Raw genomic sequence first — 24,601 nt, forward strand, 5'->3', positions numbered from 1 at the left:
TTCTATTTACTTCAAATTATGATTAATTTTGAAGACTACGTTTCAAATTTCTCGATAAATCATTTTTCATTATCTTCTTCCAGTTTTTCTAACCATTATTTTACTAATTTCAATTTCTGTAGTTTCTCGAATTTCTTCTCCATAGAGGTTAAAATTCTAAATAGTATTGATTTCGTTTATTCATACCTGTATATTATACATCTCGGCTAGCTGATTGTTTACGAAATCAGCACTAAATTTATTGGAATCGGTGGATGACTTCAAACTCTAATTAATACTAATCGAGGTTCTATTTACTTCAAATTATGATTAATTTTGAAGACTACGTTTCAAATTTCTCGATAAATCATTTTTCATTATCTTCTTCCAGTTTTTCTAACCATTATTTTACCAATTTCAATTTGTGTAGTTAATCGAATTTCTTCTCCATAGAGGTTAAAATTCTAAATAGTATTGATTTCGTTTATTCATACCTGTATATTATACATCTCGGCTAGCTGATTGTTTACGAAATCAGCACTAAATTTATTGGAATCGGTGGATGACTTCAAACTCTAATTAATACTAATCGAGGTTCTATTTACTTCAAATTATGATTAATTTTGAAGACTACGTTTCAAATTTCTCGATAAATCATTTATCATTATCTTTTCCAGTTTTTCTAACCATTATTTTACCAATTTCAATTTGTGTAGTTAATCGAATTTCTTCTCCATAGAGGTTAAAATTCTAAATAGTATTGATTTCGTTTATTCATACCTGTATATTATACATCTCGGCTAGCTGATTGTTGACGAAATCAGCACTAAATTTATTGGAATCGGTGGATGACTTCAAACTCTAATTAATACTAATCGAGGTTCTATTTACTTCAAATTATGATTAATTTTGAAGACTACGTTTCAAATTTCTCAATAAATCATTTTTCATTATCTTCTTCCAGTTTTTCTAACCATTATTTTACTAATTTCAATTTCTGTAGTTTCACGAATTTCTTCTCCATAGAGGTTAAAATTCTAAATAGTATTGATTTCGTTTATTCATACCTGTATATTATACATCTCGGCTAGCTGATTGTTGACGAAATCAGCACTAAATTTATTGGAATCGGTGGATGACTTCAAACTCTAATTAATACTAATCGAGGTTCTATTTACTTCAAATTATGATTAATTTTGAAGACTACGTTTCAAATTTCTCGATAAATCATTTTTCATTATCTTCTTCCAGTTTTTCTAACCATTATTTTACTAATTTCAATTTCTGTAGTTTCTCGAATTTCTTCTCCATAGAGGTTAAAATTCTAAATAGTATTGATTTCGTTTATTCATACCTGTATATTATACATCTCGGCTAGCTGATTGTTTACGAAATCAGCACTAAATTTATTGGAATCGGTGGATGACTTCAAACTCTAATTAATACTAATCGAGGTTCTATTTACTTCAAATTATGATTAATTTTGAAGACTACGTTTCAAATTTCTCGATAAATCATTTTTCATTATCTTCTTCCAGTTTTTCTAACCATTATTTTACTAATTTCAATTTCTGTAGTTTCTCGAATTTCTTCTCCATAGAGGTTAAAATTCTAAATAGTATTGATTTCGTTTATTCATACCTGTATATTATACATCTCGGCTAGCTGATTGTTTACGAAATCAGCACTAAATTTATTGGAATCGGTGGATGACTTCAAACTCTAATTAATACTAATCGAGGTTCTATTTACTTCAAATTATGATTAATTTTGAAGACTACGTTTCAAATTTCTCGATAAATCATTTTTCATTATCTTCTTCCAGTTTTTCTAACCATTATTTTACCAATTTCAATTTGTGTAGTTAATCGAATTTCTTCTCCATAGAGGTTAAAATTCTAAATAGTATTGATTTCGTTTATTCATACCTGTATATTATACATCTCGGCTAGCTGATTGTTTACGAAATCAGCACTAAATTTATTGGAATCGGTGGATGACTTCAAACTCTAATTAATACTAATCGAGGTTCTATTTACTTCAAATTATGATTAATTTTGAAGACTACGTTTCAAATTTCTCGATAAATCATTTTTCATTATCTTCTTCCAGTTTTTCTAACCATTATTTTACTAATTTCAATTTCTGTAGTTTCTCGAATTTCTTCTCCATAGAGGTTAAAATTCTAAATAGTATTGATTTCGTTTATTCATACCTGTATATTATACATCTCGGCTAGCTGATTGTTTACGAAATCAGCACTAAATTTATTGGAATCGGTGGATGACTTCAAACTCTAATTAATACTAATCGAGGTTCTATTTACTTCAAATTATGATTAATTTTGAAGACTACGTTTCAAATTTCTCGATAAATCATTTTTCATTATCTTCTTCCAGTTTTTCTAACCATTATTTTACTAATTTCAATTTCTGTAGTTTCTCGAATTTCTTCTCCATAGAGGTTAAAATTCTAAATAGTATTGATTTCGTTTATTCATACCTGTATATTATACATCTCGGCTAGCTGATTGTTTACGAAATCAGCACTAAATTTATTGGAATCGGTGGATGACTTCAAACTCTAATTAATACTAATCGAGGTTCTATTTACTTCAAATTATGATTAATTTTGAAGACTACGTTTCAAATTTCTCGATAAATCATTTATCATTATCTTTTCCAGTTTTTCTAACCATTATTTTACCAATTTCAATTTGTGTAGTTAATCGAATTTCTTCTCCATAGAGGTTAAAATTCTAAATAGTATTGATTTCGTTTATTCATACCTGTATATTATACATCTCGGCTAGCTGATTGTTGACGAAATCAGCACTAAATTTATTGGAATCGGTGGATGACTTCAAACTCTAATTAATACTAATCGAGGTTCTATTTACTTCAAATTATGATTAATTTTGAAGACTACGTTTCAAATTTCTCAATAAATCATTTTTCATTATCTTCTTCCAGTTTTTCTAACCATTATTTTACTAATTTCAATTTCTGTAGTTTCACGAATTTCTTCTCCATAGAGGTTAAAATTCTAAATAGTATTGATTTCGTTTATTCATACCTGTATATTATACATCTCGGCTAGCTGATTGTTTACGAAATCAGCACTAAATTTATTGGAATCGGTGGATGACTTCAAACTCTAATTAATACTAATCGAGGTTCTATTTACTTCAAATTATAATTAATTTTGCAGACTACGTTTCCAATTTCTCGATAAATCATTTTTCATTATCTTCTTTCAGTTTTTCTAACCATTATTTTACCAATTTCAATTTGTGTAGTTAATCGAATTTCTTCTCCATAGAGGTTAAAATTCTAAATAGTATTGATTTCGTTTATTCATACCTGTATATTATACATCTCGGCTAGCTGATTGTTTACGAAATCAGCACTAAATTTATTGGAATCGGTGGATGACTTCAAACTCTAATTAATACTAATCGAGGTTCTATTTACTTCAAATTATGATTAATTTTGAAGACTACGTTTCAAATTTCTCGATAAATCATTTATCATTATCTTTTCCAGTTTTTCTAACCATTATTTTACCAATTTCAATTTGTGTAGTTAATCGAATTTCTTCTCCATAGAGGTTAAAATTCTAAATAGTATTGATTTCGTTTATTCATACCTGTATATTATACATCTCGGCTAGCTGATTGTTGACGAAATCAGCACTAAATTTATTGGAATCGGTGGATGACTTCAAACTCTAATTAATACTAATCGAGGTTCTATTTACTTCAAATTATGATTAATTTTGAAGACTACGTTTCAAATTTCTCAATAAATCATTTTTCATTATCTTCTTCCAGTTTTTCTAACCATTATTTTACTAATTTCAATTTCTGTAGTTTCACGAATTTCTTCTCCATAGAGGTTAAAATTCTAAATAGTATTGATTTCGTTTATTCATACCTGTATATTATACATCTCGGCTAGCTGATTGTTTACGAAATCAGCACTAAATTTATTGGAATCGGTGGATGACTTCAAACTCTAATTAATACTAATCGAGGTTCTATTTACTTCAAATTATAATTAATTTTGCAGACTACGTTTCCAATTTCTCGATAAATCATTTTTCATTATCTTCTTTCAGTTTTTCTAACCATTATTTTACCAATTTCAATTTGTGTAGTTAATCGAATTTCTTCTCCATAGAGGTTAAAATTCTAAATAGTATTGATTTCGTTTATTCATACCTGTATATTATACATCTCGGCTAGCTGATTGTTGACGAAATCAGCACTAAATTTATTGGAATCGGTGGATGACTTCAAACTCTAATTAATACTAATCGAGGTTCTATTTACTTCAAATTATGATTAATTTTGAAGACTACGTTTCAAATTTCTCGATAAATCATTTTTCATTATCTTCTTCCAGTTTTTCTAACCATTATTTTACTAATTTCAATTTCTGTAGTTTCTCGAATTTCTTCTCCATAGAGGTTAAAATTCTAAATAGTATTGATTTCGTTTATTCATACCTGTATATTATACATCTCGGCTAGTTGATTGTTTACGAAATCAGCACTAAATTTATTGGAATCGGTGGATGACTTCAAACTCTAATTAATACTAATCGAGGTTCTATTTACTTCAAATTATGATTAATTTTGAAGACTACGTTTCAAATTTCTCGATAAATCATTTATCATTATCTTCTTCCAGTTTTTCTAACCATTATTTTACCAATTTCAATTTGTGTAGTTAATCGAATTTCTTCTCCATAGAGGTTAAAATTCTAATTAGTATTGATTTCGTTTATTCATACCTGTATATTATACATCTCGGCTAGCTGATTGTTGACGAAATCAGCACTAAATTTATTGGAATCGGTGGATGACTTCAAACTCTAATTAATACTAATCGAGGTTCTATTTACTTCAAATTATGATTAATTTTGAAGACTACGTTTCAAATTTCTCGATAAATCATTTTTCATTATCTTCTTCCAGTTTTTCTAACCATTATTTTACTAATTTCAATTTCTGTAGTTTCTCGAATTTCTTCTCCATAGAGGTTAAAATTCTAAATAGTATTGATTTCGTTTATTCATACCTGTATATTATACATCTCGGTTAGCTGATTGTTTACGAAATCAGCACTAAATTTATTGGAATCGGTGGATGACTTCAAATTATAATTAATTTTGCAGACTACGTTTCCAATTTCTCGATAAATCATTTTTCAATATCTTCTTCCAGTTTTTCTAACCATTATTTTACCAATTTCAATTTCTGTAGCTTCGTTTTATGATTATTCGATATTGTCGATTACGAAAATACGCTTTTGCAAAATAACCATGTTTTGTAATGTATACACAGGGCAATTTTTTTTATCAATATGATGGCCTTGGTAGAACCAATTAACCAGACCCGTTTCAATGAATATTTTACCAGTTTACAATGGCACATTAGATATATGTACAATTTTTTTAATCTTTAAATCATATAAAACATTTTTTTACAAACTTGAATTATTTATATGACGTGTAAAACATCGTAAATACTTGTTTCTATTTGAAAAAAAAATATTTTCGTCAAATTTGAACTCTAATTATCTTTATTGGCTCACAATATCTTAATTTTGTCGATGAAACACTCCAGAGAAGATTGAGAATCGTAATTTCTACGGAATTCATTTAAACTAAAAACAAATTGAGTAGAAATCTGCATATTTAAGCTGCATTGTAACTTGGATTCATTTATTCAATACCTAATGGGTATGCAACCAGTAATGACCTTTTTTTTATAAATTTATATATAATTGGCGTTAATTGAACTCTACTTATATTATTAATTAATAAATCTACTAATACATACAAAGTTGATTTGCTGTCTTAAGTATAGATCCCAATAAAAATTTGATATATTTTCAACATGACAAATCATGAAATGACTGGATATATTAATTACTTCCCGTAGTATAGTTTTTGCAATATTAATTGCAGATAACAGTTATACGAGGATCAATCAATATTTCATAAATACGCACGGCACTTATATCAAATTACGAAATGAAATATAACGTTCACTCCCCGTATAAAATTCGGTAAATCGTCAGTTCACGTGAACTCATCATCTCCAATGTTGCATTTCTATTGACCGGAGCTGTATGTACACAATTTCTTCGAAATATTCCTGTCAGACATTGGCGTCGTAAAAAACTGAAATTATTTGAAAAAGCTACTCAAGATTTTATAAGTAGGATAATTTATATAGTTTATATACAGTGACATTTAGGTAATACTGCAAAAAATAGCAGATTATACCTATTTAGAAATAGTCTAAGAGCTGGTCGCTTTTCTTAAGTATTGTAATTGAAGTATTAAGTTTTTGTAATTAAAGAAAAATATATATGAAATTACCTGTATCATGATATTTTATTATAAATACCTAACTTCACAAAATAGTTTACAAGATATTTTCTTTAGGAATTAGATTTGGAAGATCGTACCAGCCGTCTTAGCAACTTTCGGTCCATTTTACAGACACTTGCAACCGAGCAAATCATCTGGCAATTTTTTTTTATATTCAAAATTGTCTAATTAAAAAAATACTCGAAAGCCAGATTTGTGGAGATACATTTTTTTAAATAAAAAATTTGCAATATGCAAAAAACAGTGGATATCGTTGCAACCGCGCTAACCCTGCCAGAAGTTGATTTTTCTACTTTAACTATATTAAATAACATATAGAAAAAGTTTCAGCCTTGTGAAAGTACCTTAGTCGAAGTGGCGACCAGCTCTCCGACTAAAACATTGCATCAAGTTTTGTCAGCATGTGGTTTCATACTCAAAAAACTAAATAACCGAATCGTCAAGGATCTTTCCGGCGAAGAGATTTTCTTGTTTCAGATAAAAGACTAATAGACACATAATTTATTTAGATGAAACATAGTTTGACAGTCACGATGAAGTAAATTTCGATTGGGTTGACACAAAAAATTAAAAGCTGTGATTATCACGAAGATATGACAACGGAATTATTTGAAAAGTGGTTTAATAAACAGCTTTTACTTAACATTCCACCACAGTCAGTGATCGTTTTGAAAAAAATATTCCTATTCCTGTCAGCGATCGTAAAAACTTGCGTTAGTTCAGAAATATTTTTTGTACACGGACTCATTTGTTAAAACTAACAGTGAATAAACATAATTATTACCTTGATTGAAAAATACATCTAATTAACAATCCCAATTGATAAATAATCGTTTAATATTGTATTTATAGCTAATTACTCAAGCAACTCACTTTCCTGCTTTTTTTTCAAACTCCCACGACACTTTAACCAATTTTTTTTGTTATTATTATTATTTTTAATATATTAATACAGCAAATTTTATATGAATACTTCTTTTCTCCACTTTTAATTTAACATTTTTTCTAGTAAAAAAAAAAAATAAAAAATTTTAATTAGGTTATTGACAGAACTAGGTTTAAAGTTACATTATTTATTCAAAATATTTTACAAACTTTTATAAAATTAATCGGAGTAATCACCCTCTTCAATTTCTTTATTATAACATTTATTACAAATCATATTTGTATGTAGTTTTGTACATAAATGATTTCCACATTTTTTACAACAATATGTAGACACTGACGTTCTATTATTTTCTACATAGCATGATTCGCATCGCTTTCTTTTACTTGGTCCAGGTGTTGCCTCTTGAACTTCTTGTTGTGCTTCCAAGGTGTTGTAATTTTTGAGCAAATCTTTGGTTTGTCGTGGAAGACTTTTTATTTGGGCCCTCACTTTTCGTTGTTCGTCTAGCAAGGCCAGTCCTAATTTATTCAAATATTCTCTTCTTGTGACAAACTTATTTTTGTTTCCAATAAATATCACCCGGCGAGTTGATTCCAGCTACGTTCAGTAAATGGTAAAAAATTACCATAGGCCACCTCTTAGTTGATCTAGCAACATTATAAGTAGCGCAAAGCTTGTCGACCACATCAACGCCGGATTTTGTGTTGTTATAAAATGATATTATTTCTGGCTTTTTTGAAGCATCTTCTTCCTCTTCCTTTTTTCGGGACATATGAAACTAACGTCTCATTTCTGGTATATCCAAATAAACACTTTTAAACAATAAAATTTACGTTTGAATAATTACAAAACGTTCAAATGAACGAGAACTTATCCCAACTAAATCTGAATATAAACTGCCGCTTTTGGTCGCGCTGTATCTAGCAGGTACAAATCCGGCGGTGGGACGGGTTTAGGGTGGCCAGGGGTGGTAAAAGTGAAATCAGCCGATTGTAGTTCTAGGAAAGGCTTCGAGATACACCTGCCGAGAACTACTGCAAATCTCCATTTTCTAAAGCTATTAAATAAATAAATATTTAGCAAAAAGTTTGCCATGTATCTCGTAAATACACGCGCGACTAATGGAAGGTTAAACTACCCCGATGGTTAATAATGAATAAATAAAATCGCATAATATTTATTATTATGAATAATAAATTTGTATATAAAACGAGAAAACATTTTTAAAATAGTATTCAAGTGTCAATAAAGTCCTTAATATATACACTTCAGTCTATAAATCACATATGCAGTTACATGTTGTTGGTATTACGAACTTATCAAAATCTACGACGCCATCTTCATAAGTAAGAAGATGAACTTCCGTGTAACTTTGTCGACATTCGTAACCGAATTGAGGGCAGGGTTCACTAAAAAAAATTAATTCACTGAATTTTATTATAATTGCAATTCACGTAATAATTAATATCAAAAACAGTAATTGTTATTATTTTAATTGTACAATATATAAAAAATAACTTACTCTGATTTTTTAGAGCCTTGGTACCTAAAAAAAAAAAGAAATTTTCAAAATAAATTAAAATCTACTTGATATCTTATTAGCGTCATAGTTTTTTAAATATAAAATGAGTAAAATTATGAAAATTCGATTTAAATTTTGATGATTCTCAAATTCCTTTTGTTGGTTTTTCTATTCTTGTTATAGCCAATCATATATACTTATAATTAATCAAAGAGCAAAGATAAACAACCTATCTTGTTACAATAGGATTCTAGCAATTTTTTTATTATTCCCAAATTCTAATTCACACATACTTTTTACAAATTTGTGCACTAAATCGCTGATAATACCCATCTATGTTAATTATATATTTCCACTCCAATCGGGCATTCCTAAGAACTCTCGGAGTAAATGTACCATTATATTCCGTATAACATAATTTTTTTATAGGTCCTACTTCACCAAATCTAAAAAAAAATTTAAACCAGACGAGTGATAAATTAATTGCCGATTTTGAAAAAAAAAATATATTTTTTAAACGTATAAAATGTTATTACTGATTGAAAATGCGATTATTTCACGTAACAACATGTTTTTTTTTACCTGGATGCTAAAATATTAGTGTCATATATTGAAGAATTTAAAACAACCCCAAAGAAATCTCGTATATTTTCAGTATTTTTCATAACGTTCGTGATAGCCTCTTCTGGATAATCCTCGCTGTTTTCACATATTTGATACCTACATTGTATATAATTTTCGAAATAAATTGGTACTTGTGATATATCCACTTGTCTTTGAACTAAATCCTGCGTATTAGCAGAAAAATGCGGGATGGCACGCTGGAAAAAATAATTTAAATTTTGATATACAAACACCTTAAAGTAGACATTTCCAAAATTTTTCGAAATTTTAATAATTTCAATCAGTAATCAGTAATTATAGATTAAACAACTTAGAATGAAGCTAATAATCGCGTTTTTCTTCTTTTAGGTTATTCAAAATGTTGAACAACATTTCGATGTATATCAGATTCTGCGCAGAGAATTTTGCATGCGCCTGATCAATTTTGGAATCAATAAAAAATTATGAATCCCAAACTATAATAATGTGGTAATTATACACTTTCGCGGTCACCTGGTTTTTTGGTTAGGTTAGGTTAGGTTAGGTTGGCTCTAGAAAATCGAAAAATGGATGGATTTTAATGATCTTGGTCTCAAAATGTTCCATTTTCCGGCGGATTTATAAAAAAAATTAGTAGAAATAGCTGGAATGAAAATTTCTCATAGTTTTACTGTTTTAAATCGTAAAAAAAACGGTTAAATTGGGTTTGGTTAGGTTGGTTCTAGAAAATCAAAAAATGGATGGATTTTAATGATCTTGGTCTTAAAATGTTCCATTTTACGGCGGATTTATAAAAAAAATTAGTAGAAATAGCTGGAATGAAAATTTCTCATAGTTTTACTGTTTTAAATCGTAAAAAAAACGGTTTTGCAAAATAAACCTTTACAAAAAATTATGGTAATCATACACTTTCGCGGTCACCTGGTTTTTTGGTTAGGTTAGGTTAGGTTAGGTTAGGTTAAATTGGGTTTGGTTAGGTTGGTTCTAGAAAATCAAAAAATGGATGGATTTTAATGATCTTGGTCTTAAAATGTTCCATTTTACGGCGGATTTATAAAAAAAATTAGTAGAAATAGCTGGAATGAAAATTTCTCATAGTTTTACTGTTTTAAATCGTAAAAAAACGGTTAAATTGGGTTTGGTTAGGTTGGTTCTAGAAAATCAAAAAATGGATGGATTTTAATGATCTTGGTCTTAAAATGTTCCATTTTACGACGGATTTATAAAAAAAATTAGTAGAAATAGCTGGAATGAAAATTTCTCATAGTTTTACTGTTTTAAATCGTAAAAAAACGGTTAAATTGGGTTTGGTTAGGTTGGTTCTAGAAAATCAAAAAATGGATGGATTGTAATGATCTTGGTCTTAAAATGTTCCATTTTACGGCGGATTTATAAAAAAAATTAGTAGAAATAGCTGGAATGAAAATTTCTCATAGTTTTACTGTTTTAAATCGTAAAAAAAACGGTTTTGCAAAATAAACCTTTACAAAAAATTATGGTAATCATACACTTTCGCGGTCACCTGGTTTTTTGGTTAGGTTAGGTTAGGTTAGGTTAGGTTAAATTGGGTTTGGTTAGGTTGGTTCTAGAAAATCAAAAAATGGATGGATTTTAATGATCTTGGTCTTAAAATGTTCCATTTTACGGCGGATTTATAAAAAAAATTAGTAGAAATAGCTGGAATGAAAATTTCTCATAGTTTTACTGTTTTAAATCGTAAAAAAAAACGGTTAAATTGGGTTTGGTTAGGTTGCTTCTAGAAAATCAAAAAATGGATGGATTTTAATGATCTTGGTCTTAAAATGTTCCATTTTACGGCGGATTTATAAAAAAAATTAGTAGAAATAGCTGGAATGAAAATTTCTCCTAGTTTTACTGTTTTAAATCGTAAAAAAAACGGTTAAATTGGGTTTGGTTAGGTTGCTTCTAGAAAATCAAAAAATGGATGGATTTTAATGATCTTGGTCTTAAAATGTTCCATTTTACGGCGGATTTATAAAAAAAATTAGTAGAAATAGCTGGAATGAAAATTTCTCATAGTTTTACTGTTTTAAATCGTAAAAAAAACGGTTAAATTGGGTTTGGTTAGGTTGCTTCTAGAAAATCAAAAAATGGATGGATTTTAATGATCTTGGTCTTAAAATGTTCCATTTTACGGCGGATTTATAAAAAAAATTAGTAGAAATAGCTGGAATGAAAATTTCTCATAGTTTTACTGTTTTAAATCGTAAAAAAAACGGTTAAATTGGGTTTGGTTAGGTTGCTTCTAGAAAATCAAAAAATGGATGGATTTTAATGATCTTGGTCTTAAAATGTTCCATTTTACGGCGGATTTATAAAAAAAATTAGTAGAAATAGCTGGAATGAAAATTTCTCATAGTTTTACTGTTTTAAATCGTAAAAAAAACGGTTAAATTGGGTTTGGTTAGGTTGCTTCTAGAAAATCAAAAAATGGATGGATTTTAATGATCTTGGTCTTAAAATGTTCCATTTTACGGCGGATTTATAAAAAAAATTAGTAGAAATAGCTGGAATGAAAATTTCTCATAGTTTTACTGTTTTAAATCGTAAAAAAACGGTTAAATTGGGTTTGGTTAGGTTGGTTCTAGAAAATCGAAAAATGGATGGATTTTAATGATCTTGGTCTCAAAATGTTCCATTTTACGGCGGATTTATAAAAAAAAATAAGAAAATTAAAAAAAATAAATATTTTTTACAGTTTCATGACTTTAAATGCAAAAAAATGACTTTCTACATATAATCCTTCGTAACTGTTTCTGACGTCGTGGAATCAAGTTCGTATATTTTTTTTCCGCAATTTACATAATAAAATGAGCATTTTGAAAAAAAAGTTTTTCTACTATTTAAGGTTTAAAACTATTAAAAACCGCAAATTCAGCCACTACCCCCGTGCTTTTCATAAATTTGTCGTAAAATGGAACATTTTGAGACCAAAATTATAAAATTTATCTATTTTTCGATTTTTAATGGTCCAAAAACTATTAACATTGAAGAATATAGTACGAAACTATTCACGAAAATTGATTGTTTTTCATAGATTTCATTTTAAGCTATAAAAACTGGAAAAATCATTCTTTTTGGATTTTTTAAAATTGTTTATTAATTTATGGAGAATACAAAAAAAATATAAGAACTTTATAAGAACTTTTTGTAAAGGATTATTTTGCAAAACCATTTTTTTACGATTTAAAACAGTAAAACTATGAGAAATTTTCATTCCACCTATTTCTACTAATTTTTTTTATAAATCCGCCGTAAAATGGAACATTTTGAGACCAAGATCATTCAAATCCATCCATTTTTCGATTTTCTAGAGCCAAAAAACCAGGTGACCGTGAAAGTGTATAATTACCAATAATATTAATAGATGAAGTAAACAAAAAAATGCTAGAACCGAGTTTTAAATTTACAAAAATTTAGTCTACTAAGTATTTGTTTGAATTAATAAAAGGTTTGTTTACATACAATTGAAAATATAAACATTGTCATTTAAATAAAATGAAAAAAAAAAGTGATTCCACGGGAAAAATTGATTAAAGTCGATAATTTTTATAACTTTATCACTAAATGCGACTATTCATATTCCAAGCTTTCTAATCAATAACCAGTTTTGAAAAGAAATTTTTAAAACAAGTTTCAACACTTACCACGTTATGTAGAACGTTTAAAAATAATAAGAAAACACCAATTCTATAAATCGAGGTGTTACCAACAGAAGCCATGGTGTTGAGTGAGTTAAGTTTCACATCATAAACTGTCGTTATAATATCGATGAAACATGTAAAATTGCGATAAAAATAAGAATTGCGGTTTGGGGAAAAAACCATATCCGATTGTATAAAATAATCTAACAGAACGTCTTTTGATCGTACCGATGATAATCGACGTCCGACTTTTTTACGTAAAACATTTAAAACGACAGAAAATATGGTACAGTTATGTAGGCGAGTGTCGGAATACTAATACACGTACCATTGGCGTATCAAGGTTACGATATACAGAAAGTTACCACCTCTACTTTTACCTCAATATTTGTTTATTTATTCAAATAATAATATATGAACATTCTCGCCCATTGGATCCGAATTTGACTGCGTTCAGTGGAAAAATTGTAACTCATATCTAATTTTGTCGACAAATATTTCAATTTCCCCGCTTCTGCTCGTTAATTACATTCTAAATTCTTATCCCAATTTCTAGTTTTTGCGACACGATTCCCAAACACACCCTGAGAACGATTTAAAAACTTGGAGTACCGAAGAAAATTTATTATATCAATATAACCACGACAGATGCTCTTCCGAATTGTCCGGCATACTTTCACCAAGACCAAGATCTAAATTCGAGAGACAGACGTGGCTAATGAACACCTAGATTATCGGCACTCCGATTTTTTAATTACATGTAAAAATATGTAGTTTTTCTATTTGAACTATATCATTGTTATTTTCAGATAAATCCAAACCCAAGCAAAGCGTCACATCACATTCACTTCCCAGTCCGATAGAAATAGCTTCAACGTTGCAAAATAATCCAGCAGTGCAGCACGAATCGGTTACTGCACTTTTGGGAGCTTGGACGGAGCTACTGCTTCACGATTTGGCAAGTACAGGTAACTTGAAAAGTCAAGATTGCTGCAGTGACAATTATAGAAAACACGGAGAATGTTATGGAAAACTCGGCAACGGACAATGTAGAGAATATATGCGAACTTTACCAGCAATCGATATGGATAGTTGTGAATTCGGTAAGGTTTTTATTTAAATAAATTTTTTTATCGCATTTAATATATTTTAATTTATGCCGATGTGGGATCATTAAAAAGTACCTATCATGCAATTACTAAATTATATATTGGAATTATACATGATGTTTATTATAAAGTATGCAAGGTATTTATTTTATTGACAAGGTCAGTTAAAATTGTAGGATTATGATGCTGTCGATACCAGTAATTATCGACTAAAGCAATTTTTACAACACTTCATCAACTAGTTGTTGGCGATCGATCACAGATTCTATTGTTTTTTTGTCGTTACATCTATAAATGCGAAGATAAATTTGTTTAATTTCTCTTTTCTTAGACCTTTTCATATGTTTATGTTCTTGATTTTAGGTCTCTTCTGTTTCAAAACTTTGTTCTAATAAGAAAAATTAATTTTGTTCTTAGTCCTTACATCTTAAATATTAAATAATTCGTAGTTTTATTAGAATTTATTTAGGTCTTTTTTATCATTTATAGCTTTTTCGTGTGATACATTTCTAAAAATTCTCTTTTTCGTATATTAGATTCCGAGATCATCAATAAGATAAAAAAATAGAACTACATTAACGAGCCATAAAGCTTTTCGATATTACATACTATTACATATTTCTTTCTCTAAATTTGTTAATACTTTGCGATCTCATTTAGCTTACAAATGTGTACTAAATTCGATGAATAGGACAGACATCTCAGTATTTAGATAACAGACTAAGAGATCATCGATACGATAAAAAAAATAGAACTGCATTAACGAGCCATGAGTATTTTAATTCACATAGAGGTTAATCTCAAACCTTTTCGAAATTTACTATATTTGATTGATAATAAAAAGAAACTACAAGAAATTACATATTTCTTTCTCTAAATTTGTTAATACTTTGCGATCTCATTTAACTTACAAATATGTATTAAATTCGATGAATAGGACAGACATCTCAGTATTTAGATAATAGACTAAGAGATCATCGATACGATAAAAAAAATAGAACTGCATTAACGAGCCATGAGTATTTTAATTCACATAGAGGTTAATCTCAAACCTTTTCGAAATTTACTATATTCGATTGATAATAAAAAGAAACTACAAGAAATTACATATTTCTTTCTCTAAATTTGTTAATACTTTGCGATATCATTTAGCTTACAAATATGTATTAAATTCGATGAATAGGACAGACATCTCAGTATTTAGATAATAGACTAAGAGATCATCGATACGATAAAAAAATAGAACTGCATTAACGAGCCATGAGTATTTTAATTCACATAGAGGTTAATCTCAAACCTTTTCGAAATTTACTATATTCGATTGATAATAAAAAGAAACTACAAGAAATTACATATTTCTTTCTCTAAATTTGTTAATACTTTGCGATCTCATTTAGCTTACAAATGTGTACTAAATTCGATGAATAGGACAGACATCTCAGTATTTAGATAACAGACTAAGAGATCATCGATACGATAAAAAAAATAGAACTGCATTAACGAGCCATGAGTATTTTAATTCACATAGAGGTTAATCTCAAACCTTTTCGAAATTTACTATATTTGATTGATAATAAACTGTACTACAAGAAATTACATATTTCTTTCTCTAAATTTGTTAATACTTTGCGATCTCTTTTAGCTTACAAATATGTATTAAATTCGATGAATAGGACAGACATCTCAGTATTTAGATAATAGACTAAGAGATCATCGATACGATAAAAAAAGTAGAACCGTGAAATATTGAAAAAAAAAACATAAATTCAATTAGAAAGATTGAAAAATTCTTGAAACGGAATCTAATAAACGAAAAAGGAAGCTATAAATGATAAAAAAGACATAAATCATTTTGTAAATTCTAATAAAATTACAAATAATTTAATATTTGACATGTAAGGACTGAAGGAAAATTAATTTTTCTCATTAGAACAAAATTCTAGTTTGATTTTATTCTTATTTTGATAGTAATGATTGATTGATCAATATAAATTCGCAATTTTTCGGGTTCAATAATCAATATTTTTCAAAAATTATTAAAAAACTAATTTTGAATCGGAAGAGTCTTAAAATCAAGAAGATTTAGAAACATAAATAAGAAGATATTTATAGTTATAATTAATTTTGTGGTACAATACAAAATTTTCTAAATTATATCGTATAGAACGACCGAAGGAACGGTTGATGAGATATAATAATGGTAGAGGAAAATTTGACCTGAATATTTTCTAATTTGTTTTAAATTGCTAGTAAACGGTGAATTAGAAAAATGTTATAACAAAATATTATTAAAAACTAGTTAAAATTACAATTTTTTCATAGAAAAACATTATGAGAGTAACGAGGATTCATCTTTCAGATTATCGCGAGCAAATGAATTTGGCAACTTCCTTCTTGGATGCATCTGCTATTTACGGAAATACCGATCGACAAGTTGAAAATCTTCGCACCTACGACGCGGGTCTCGTCAACGTATCAGCTTGTTCGGCTTGCAGATCGAACGCCCTCTATTCGGCAATTTTAAAAGAACATAATAGGGTCGCCGTTAATTTAGCTCAAATGAACAAACATTGGAACGACGAAGTTATATTTTATGAAAGTCGGAGAATTGTTATAGCCGAATTGCAGCATATCACCTATAACGAATATCTTCCAATTGTTCTAGGCGAGGTAAGATAAATAAAAATACGAAAATTGTTCGGTAAAAACCACATTTTACTATTTCCTCGTTTCGGAGTAATTTCCGATAAATATATTTACGGTATAAAAGTTTATTTGCGTCAATCGAAATTTTATCTACGTATATTCCGGTTTGATTTTAATTTTCTTCTAAGATCTAACATGATATGACTAAATAACTACACCATTGGATTGTTTAATACAATTAACTATGTTTTATATAAAAATTACTTATTTTAGGAATCGATCGTTCATACTGAATTAGAATTGAAAACCCACGGAAGATTTTCCAAATATTCGAGTAATGAAAAAGTGGGAGTTTTTAATGAAATAGCAGTTTCGGTACTACCAGTACTTTTATCGATGTTACCGGGTAGTATCGTAAGTATAAATAAAACATAATTATATTTTTAAAAATATATTATAATGAATTGATATTTATAGATGAATGAAACGACAGAAACTTTCGCCGAAATGATCGATTTACTAATAGGTACACCAGCTCAAACGCCTAGTATTCACATAATGGTACCGGTTCGTAAAGATTGGGACACCGCTTCCTTATTCATCCACATGGGTAGAGATCACGGTATATCTTCTTATACCAAATACTTGAACTACTGTTCTAATTCGACGAACAAAAAATCTTTTACATTCGACGATCTTAAGCAATATGGAATAAAGGACGAATACGTTAAAGCATTAAAATATATTTATAGTACTACGGACGATATCGATTTGTTAGTTGGCGGATTGTTAGAAAAACCAATTCCCGGTGAGACTAAATAAACGTAAAATATTTCGTAAAAACAAACTATTTTGTTTATTATTTTGTCTTTAGGTACCGTAGTTGGTTCTACGTTCAACTGTTTATTAAAACGTCAATTTCAACTTCTCAAAGAAACCGATAGATTTTGGTACGAGAATGATCTACCACCCAGTTCTCTAACGACTAATCAACTTAAAGAAATTAAAAAGATAACAGTGGCCGGTTTATTGTGCGCAAATACCGACGATATGGAAAAAATACAACCGAAAGCTTTCGTTCAAGAAGACATATATTTAAACGCCAGAATATCCTGCGAGCAACATCCTCTACCTCAATTAACCGAATGGATCGAAATGGATCACATGTCTGATTTTTCAGAAGATTTGTTAATGGAAGCTTTACAAAAAGCCGAAAAAGATGTTACGGAAAGAAGGAAAATGGAATATAAAGTTTGGAACGAAGGTACAATTATAAAAATTTTTTTTATTTTTGTTACACCAAATATATTATTACTTATTATTTATTACAGTTGGTGGATTGAATCCTAAATCTCCACTAGGAGTAGCGGCGGCTTTTAGCAAAGCGAACAAAGGCGCTTTACAATTAGCCAATACGTCCCTGTTGTTCGAATACGCTTCGAACGAAATATTGAATACTTTGGTACATAGAAGAAGAAAACGACAATTGTTCGACAACAACGCCGTAGCGGATATATTTAGAGACGAACTTAGCGATGCCCTACAACAAGTAGATCTCGGAACTTTGATTCCTCCCGAAACGTTCGAAGTTGATTTGAAATGCGACGATAACGGTCCGTGTAATCCGAACTCACCTTTCAGAACTTACACGGGTCATTGTAATAATCTCAGAAATCCGAGTTGGGGTAAAAGTTTAACTACTTTTAATCGATTATTACCTAGCGTTTACGATGACGGTGAGTCGATAAATATATTACGAAAATCGTAATTATAATAAAAAAATTGTGTGTGTCAGCTCCGACGCACGACTGGAGTTTACTCCTTAAGTTCGATAGTCTAACCAGACGCAAAAAGAGTTTATTTTACTTAAAGTTGATTATCTAATTTTATGTGTTGTTTTCAATTATATATTTATATGAACTACATCGATAACTATTAAATATTTAATAAAGACAAATTGCACATGCTCATACATATAATACATGAATTATAACGTACCTTGCAACCACGTGTTTGTTAGATGTTCCGGCAATATCATCTACACCTCTTTCTGCCATAGTTATTTGAAAATACTTTCAGTTCACTTTAACGGAACACAATGATAAAAATTAAAACTTCACAATGACAGCAATATAAGTATGTTGACACTGATAAATTAGAAAGTTGCGCATCATAGGGTGCGCACCAAAAACGTAACGAGGTCATTCATCGATAGATTTTACTCCTCACATTTTTCTCATACCGGGCCCCTTATATATGCAAATCGATTCTTAAGGAGTAAATTCCAATAAAAAATATTTTTTTTTTCAGGAATATCTAAACCTAGATCGATTGGAGTAACGGGAGTTCCTTTACCGAATCCGAGAGTAATTTCTAGAGTTATACATCCGGATATTAGCAACCTTCACGGTAGATACACATTAATGACGATGCAATTTGCTCAAATTTTAGATCACGATCTTACTATGACTCCGATTCATAAAGGTTTTGCCGAATCTATACCGGATTGTAGATCGTGCGATAGTAAAAGAACCGTTCATCCGGAATGTAATCCATTCCCGATACCGCCCGGCGATCATTATTATCCCGAAGTAAACATCACGTCCGGAGAAAGAATGTGCTTCCCTTCTATGAGATCTTTACCCGGTCAACAAAAACTCGGACCCAGAGAACAAGTTAATCAAAATACAGCCTTTTTGGACGCCTCCGAGGTATACGGAGAAAATCATTGCGTTATAACTACACTTAAAGGATCGTTTGGAAAAATGAACGTCACCCTTCATCCTGTTCGCGGCAAAGAATTGCTACCTCAGAGCGACAATCATCCCGAATGTAAATCAGCGTCCGGTCAATGTTTTATAGCAGGTAAATTATATAACTCGAATTAAGTTTATTAGTCGAATTTTTCAAGGGAAAATTAGACTATTACGGTAGGCATGACTAGAAGAAAAATGGGGGGCTCATCATTTTTCCCATGTTTTGAGACCTGACTACAAGAAATTACATATTTCTTTCTCTAAATTTGTTAATACTTTGCGATCTCATTTAGCTTACAAATATGTACTAAATTCCATGAATAGGGCAGACATCTCAGTATTTAGATAATAGACTAAGAGATCATCGATACGATAAAAAAAATAGAACCGTGAAATATTGAAAAAAAACATAAATTCAATTATACAGATTCAAAAGTTCTTGAAACGGAATCTAATAAACGAAAAAGGAAGCTATAAATGATAAAAAAGACATAAATAATTTTGTAAATTTCAATAAAATTACAAATAATTTAATATTTAACATGTAAGGAATGAGGAAAAATTAATTTTTCTCATTTTCTCAAAATTCTAGTATGATTTTATTCTTATTTTGATAGTAATGATTGATTGATCAATATAAATTCGCAATTTTTCGGGTTCAATTTTAATTAATTAAAAAGATTCTTTATTTTGTTTATGATTCCCAAATTAACAATACATATAAAAATAACAATATAAAATGTGTATGCCGATGGTCTGGCGATCTTTACATGTATTGAGTGCGTCTGAAGTATTAAGCTGGCTCCTTGTTTCTTCAACATTATCCATACATTTTCGCTCTAAAAATAACTTTGTCCCTAATATATGTTTATGATTCCTAGCATCTTTCGACTGGGTTATCTCTGAAAAGCAGCTGAAAAACAGAGTTTCAAAATCGACTGGGGGAATATTTTTCGAGAAAGCAACATGACTGACGTTGTTTTATTTGATATTAATTATTATTATTATTTTGAAATATTCTATACATTTGTGATGAATAAACGTTTGGAGTTGAACAACCTTGTTATATGGTTAGCGACCCATGCAGAAGCCTACACCCACTATCTCGGATGTCTTCTGCGCGATTTGCGTCTTTGAAGATCGTTTGGCAGACAATAATTTTAAAAATTTGTAGAGATTTTTGTTATAAAGTCTTTAATAGTGGGTATATCGGCTTTGTTATGTAACCACGTGTTTCTGGGTAGTTTGGGATAGCAATTATATTTTATCGCCATCCGTAAACACTTGTTCTGTATCACTTGCAGGGAGTTGAAATTGTGTTTGGAGCCGTTATAATAAACTGGGGCTGCGTATGTGAGTATTGGACGTATGATCTGTTTGTATATAAGTATTTTGTTTTGGCTTGTGAGATTACTGTGTCGGCATATGAGTGGGTACAGTTTGCCCATTGCAATCTTGGCTTTATGTATTTGTTGCATGATATGTGCTTTTGCATTTGTGTTGCCTTGTACAGTATACCCCAAATATTTCAGGGTGTTACTGGGTGTAATGCGGTGTCCATCTACATACAGCTGAGATTGCAGTGAGCAGTTTTTTCTAGCTATTCTCCTGAGTAATAAATACTCTGTTTTGGATGCATTAATGGCTAATTTGTGTTCGTGTAAATATGGTATAATTTTTGTGTTGATGTGATTTTGTGCGATGTCTAATGCGTGATCTGGATTCTTTGCTGTCGATACAAAACAGGTGTCGTCGGCATATATGGCGGTAAGAAGTTGCGGGGAAGTTGGTAGATCATGGATAAATATGGAATATAGCAAAGGAGATAACACAGAGCCTTGTGGTACTCCAGCTTGTATTGAAAATGGTCCGGCTGTGTGATTTTCTATTTTAGTGAAGAATTTACGATTCGTTAGGTATGAATTTAAAATTTTAATCAAATAGCTTGGTATACCTAATTTGATTAATTTGTGAACTAATCCCTCGGGCCATACGGAGTCAAATGCTTTCTGTATGTCGATAGTGACCATAATTGCTTTTTCTTTGTTTTGGAAGCCTTCTCTAATATAATTTAAAACTCTGATGATTTGAGCCACTGTGCTGTGACCGCTTCTGAATCCGTATTGCTCGGAAGGTATAGTATTATGTTTATCTATGAAATTTTGTAATCTTTTAAGGATTATTTTATCAATTACCTTTGCTATATTATTCAGTAGGGAAATTGGTCTGTAGCTATCCACATAACATGGTTATTTGTTAGCTTTGATTATTGGTATGATGTTGGCAATCTTGAGCATATCCGGGTACTGACCAGTTTTAATAATGAAATTTATTATGTATGTAAGTTGTACTATTGCTTTTTTTGGTATATTTTTGAGTAAAATGTTAGGTATCCCGTCTGATCCCGGGGCTGTTTTATTTTTTAATTGTTGTATTTTGTTGTAAACTTCTGTACAAGTTGTTAAGTTTTGTGTATTTAAAGTCTTTAATGAATTCAGGTATTGATGAACTGATTGTGTGATATTTTGATGGTATTGTGTGTGTTGTGAATAATTTATAAAGTTGTTTTGAAAATACTCTCCGAACTTTTCCGCTATTTCGATTTCATTAGTAAACGTATGTCCGTTACTAATAATTTTATTAAATTTATTTTGTTTGAATCTGAGACGTTTCGCGATTTTCCATAGCGAGTTGTTTTCTGGTTGTAAGGTGTTCAAAAAATTGGACCATTCGTTGTTTTTGTGTTCTTTTATCAAGTTCTGACTTTCGTGATGGTGCTCACGGCTTTTTGATTTCAATTATTTGATACAAATATTGATTTTTTAGTAGTGGCGAATTTGAAATTTGTATAATTTTAAGGTGACGGTCGAGCGTCAGAGCAACCGGCGTTAACGGCATTACATACGATTTTTATGCGTGAGCACAATAGATTATCGGATATTTTGAGACAGATCAATCCGCATTGGAACGAAGAAAAAATATTCGAACATTCCAGAAGAATCGTCGTAGCGCAACATCAACATTTAACGTACAACGAATTTTTACCGAGGATTTTAGGATGGAGCGCGATGAATCTCTTCGGATTAAAACTCCTTCCTCACGGTTATTATAAGGAATATAATCCTAATTGTAATCCTTCTATTTTTAACGAATTCGCCACAGCAGCTTTTAGAGTAGGACATTCGCTACTAAGACCGCATATTCCACGGTAAAAATGATATTTGTGGAACGAACAATTTTATTTTGATTAATTTTTATTTATATTTTTAGAATGAGTCCTTCGTACCAAATTATTAATCCGCCAATTTTGCTCAGAGACGGTTTTTTCAAAGTCGATATTATGATGAGAGAAGGTATGGTCGATGAAATAATCCGAGGTTTAGTATCCACTCCGATGGAAACGCTAGATCAGTTTATATCGGGAGAAATAACCAATCATTTATTCGAAGATAGGAAAATTCCATTTTCCGGCGTGGATCTCATTTCCCTCAATATTCAAAGGGCGAGAGATCACGGGATTCCCTCTTATAATAATTACAGGGCGTTGTGTAATTTGAAAAGAGCCACAAACTTCGAAGATTTAGCTAGAGAAATTCCGCCCGAAATAATTTCCAGATTTAAAAGAATTTACGCTACCGTCGACGATATTGATTTATTCCCAGGCGGTATGAGCGAAAGACCACTACAAGGAGGTCTAATTGGACCCACCTTCGGCTGCATAATCGCTCTACAATTTAGACAATTGAGAAAATGCGACAGATTTTGGTAAGTGAAATTTTTTATTTTCCTCCATTCGGAAATTTTATTTATACTCATTTAGGTACGAAAACGAAAATCCGGCAGTACGATTCACCGAGAATCAATTAGCCGAATTAAGGAAAATCACTTTGGCTAAAATACTTTGCGATAACATGGACGTACAAGGTGAGATGCAGAGGGCGGCATTCGATCTTCCTTCGAATTTCCTTAATCCGAGAGTACCTTGCCATTCGTTACCTTCCATAAATTTGAACGCTTGGAAAGAAACGCCTCGAGGAGAAGGTTGCATCATAGGAGATAAACAAGTTAACGTCGGACAATCCGCTTTTCCCACTCCGTGTACCAGTTGCATTTGTACGGCGGAAGGTGTAAGTGACTATTCATTTTGACAAAAAGACCCGAGACAAATACAGTTGGCAATAATAATTTTGTTTATTATTATTTGTTTTTAGGGAAATTGCGCTTCTTTAAGGGTAACGGATTGTCGACAACTTTTACGTGAATGGTCCAAAGAAGCGATCCTTCGAGACGAAGTGTGTACAGCTCAATGCGGATTCTTATTAGGAGAAAATAGTTTCCACGCGAATTTGAATCAATCCCCCATTAGAAATGTCAGATCTGGAAGGTCCCAATTCAAAAATGACAATGCCGATAATTTAGGAGGATTCAAATTTCCCGATCTCGCTCCCTTCTTAGCGAAATGAAGAGAACAATAAATGAAAAAATCTCAAATTGACTGACTTATTTATAATTGTCGTAAATGTGAAAAACAAACTTTTCATTATAATATTGTTTGGAAACGGTTAAAACTAAAGAGAGAATATTTTAATTAGCGAATTTCTCATAATTCAACTGTACGGAATACATTCGAACATTGAGAGGCTATTCTAAACAAAATAAGTTTTCCAAATTTGAATTTTTGATATTGTCCGTATCCGGGATAAAACTCGAATTATGTTTGCTAGCAAATATTGTACTAAATCCAAAAAAATATCTTTATTTTTATATTGCAACTGAAAATAAGTTTTTATTTATACTTTGCCTTGAAAAAGTCTTTCAAAATCGAATATTTTCGAATGAAGATGTAATTTGTTATAAATATTATTACATTTTATTCAATTTTTCGATAAAACCGTTTTAAAACACGTTTGAATTATTATTCAGAAATTATTTTTTATTGGAATTATCAAGTTTTTTGCAATAGAAATAGATTTTCAAAATTCTGATGTAATAAATAAATAATTTAGTAGAGGTAATTTATGAACATCC

The 24,601-nt window shown here is 30.2% G+C and overlaps 2 protein-coding genes across 2 annotated transcripts in view; one reads left to right on the plus strand and one right to left on the minus strand.

The window, feature by feature from the left end:
* The window catches only part of LOC130449765 (uncharacterized), a 45,034-nt gene extending 20,559 nt beyond the window's left edge, over positions 1-24,475 (plus strand). The window contains exons 3-13 of the mRNA XM_056787764.1: positions 13,872-14,165; positions 16,531-16,841; positions 17,091-17,231; positions 17,295-17,625; positions 17,692-18,081; positions 18,149-18,553; positions 19,128-19,682; positions 22,433-22,781; positions 22,844-23,338; positions 23,394-23,700; positions 23,785-24,475. Of these exons, the coding sequence (XP_056643742.1) occupies positions 13,872-14,165; positions 16,531-16,841; positions 17,091-17,231; positions 17,295-17,625; positions 17,692-18,081; positions 18,149-18,553; positions 19,128-19,682; positions 22,433-22,781; positions 22,844-23,338; positions 23,394-23,700; positions 23,785-24,036 (3,830 nt within the window). The 3' untranslated portion in view covers positions 24,037-24,475. The remainder of the gene's footprint in view (positions 1-13,871; positions 14,166-16,530; positions 16,842-17,090; positions 17,232-17,294; positions 17,626-17,691; positions 18,082-18,148; positions 18,554-19,127; positions 19,683-22,432; positions 22,782-22,843; positions 23,339-23,393; positions 23,701-23,784) is intronic.
* Positions 8,434-13,384, minus strand: LOC130449766 (uncharacterized). The gene is made up of 5 exons (XM_056787765.1): positions 13,066-13,384; positions 9,377-9,615; positions 9,088-9,240; positions 8,795-8,818; positions 8,434-8,681 (listed from the first exon to the last, which is right to left on the minus strand). The coding sequence occupies exons 1-5, from the start codon at positions 13,243-13,245 to the stop codon at positions 8,546-8,548; spliced, it is 732 nt and encodes a 243-aa protein (XP_056643743.1). The 5' UTR covers positions 13,246-13,384; the 3' UTR covers positions 8,434-8,545.
* Positions 24,476-24,601: the final 126 nt, after the last annotated feature.

Source organism: Diorhabda sublineata, chromosome 10, assembly GCF_026230105.1.
Source record: "Diorhabda sublineata isolate icDioSubl1.1 chromosome 10, icDioSubl1.1, whole genome shotgun sequence".
NCBI lineage: Eukaryota > Metazoa > Arthropoda > Insecta > Coleoptera > Chrysomelidae > Diorhabda > Diorhabda sublineata.

Excerpts from the sequence above, each read along its gene's own strand:
- LOC130449766 (XM_056787765.1), bottom strand. The coding sequence starts at position 13,245 with ATGGTTTTTTCCCCAAACCGCAATTCTTATTTTTATCGCAATTTTACA. Across the intron at positions 9,241-9,376 it reads ACTAATATTTTAGCATCCAG|ATTTGGTGAAGTAGGACCTA; the intron begins GTAAAAAAAAAC and ends ATTTTTTTTTAG. Across the intron at positions 8,819-9,087 it reads AGTGCACAAATTTGTAAAAA|GTACCAAGGCTCTAAAAAAT; the intron begins GTATGTGTGAAT and ends TTTTTTTTTTAG.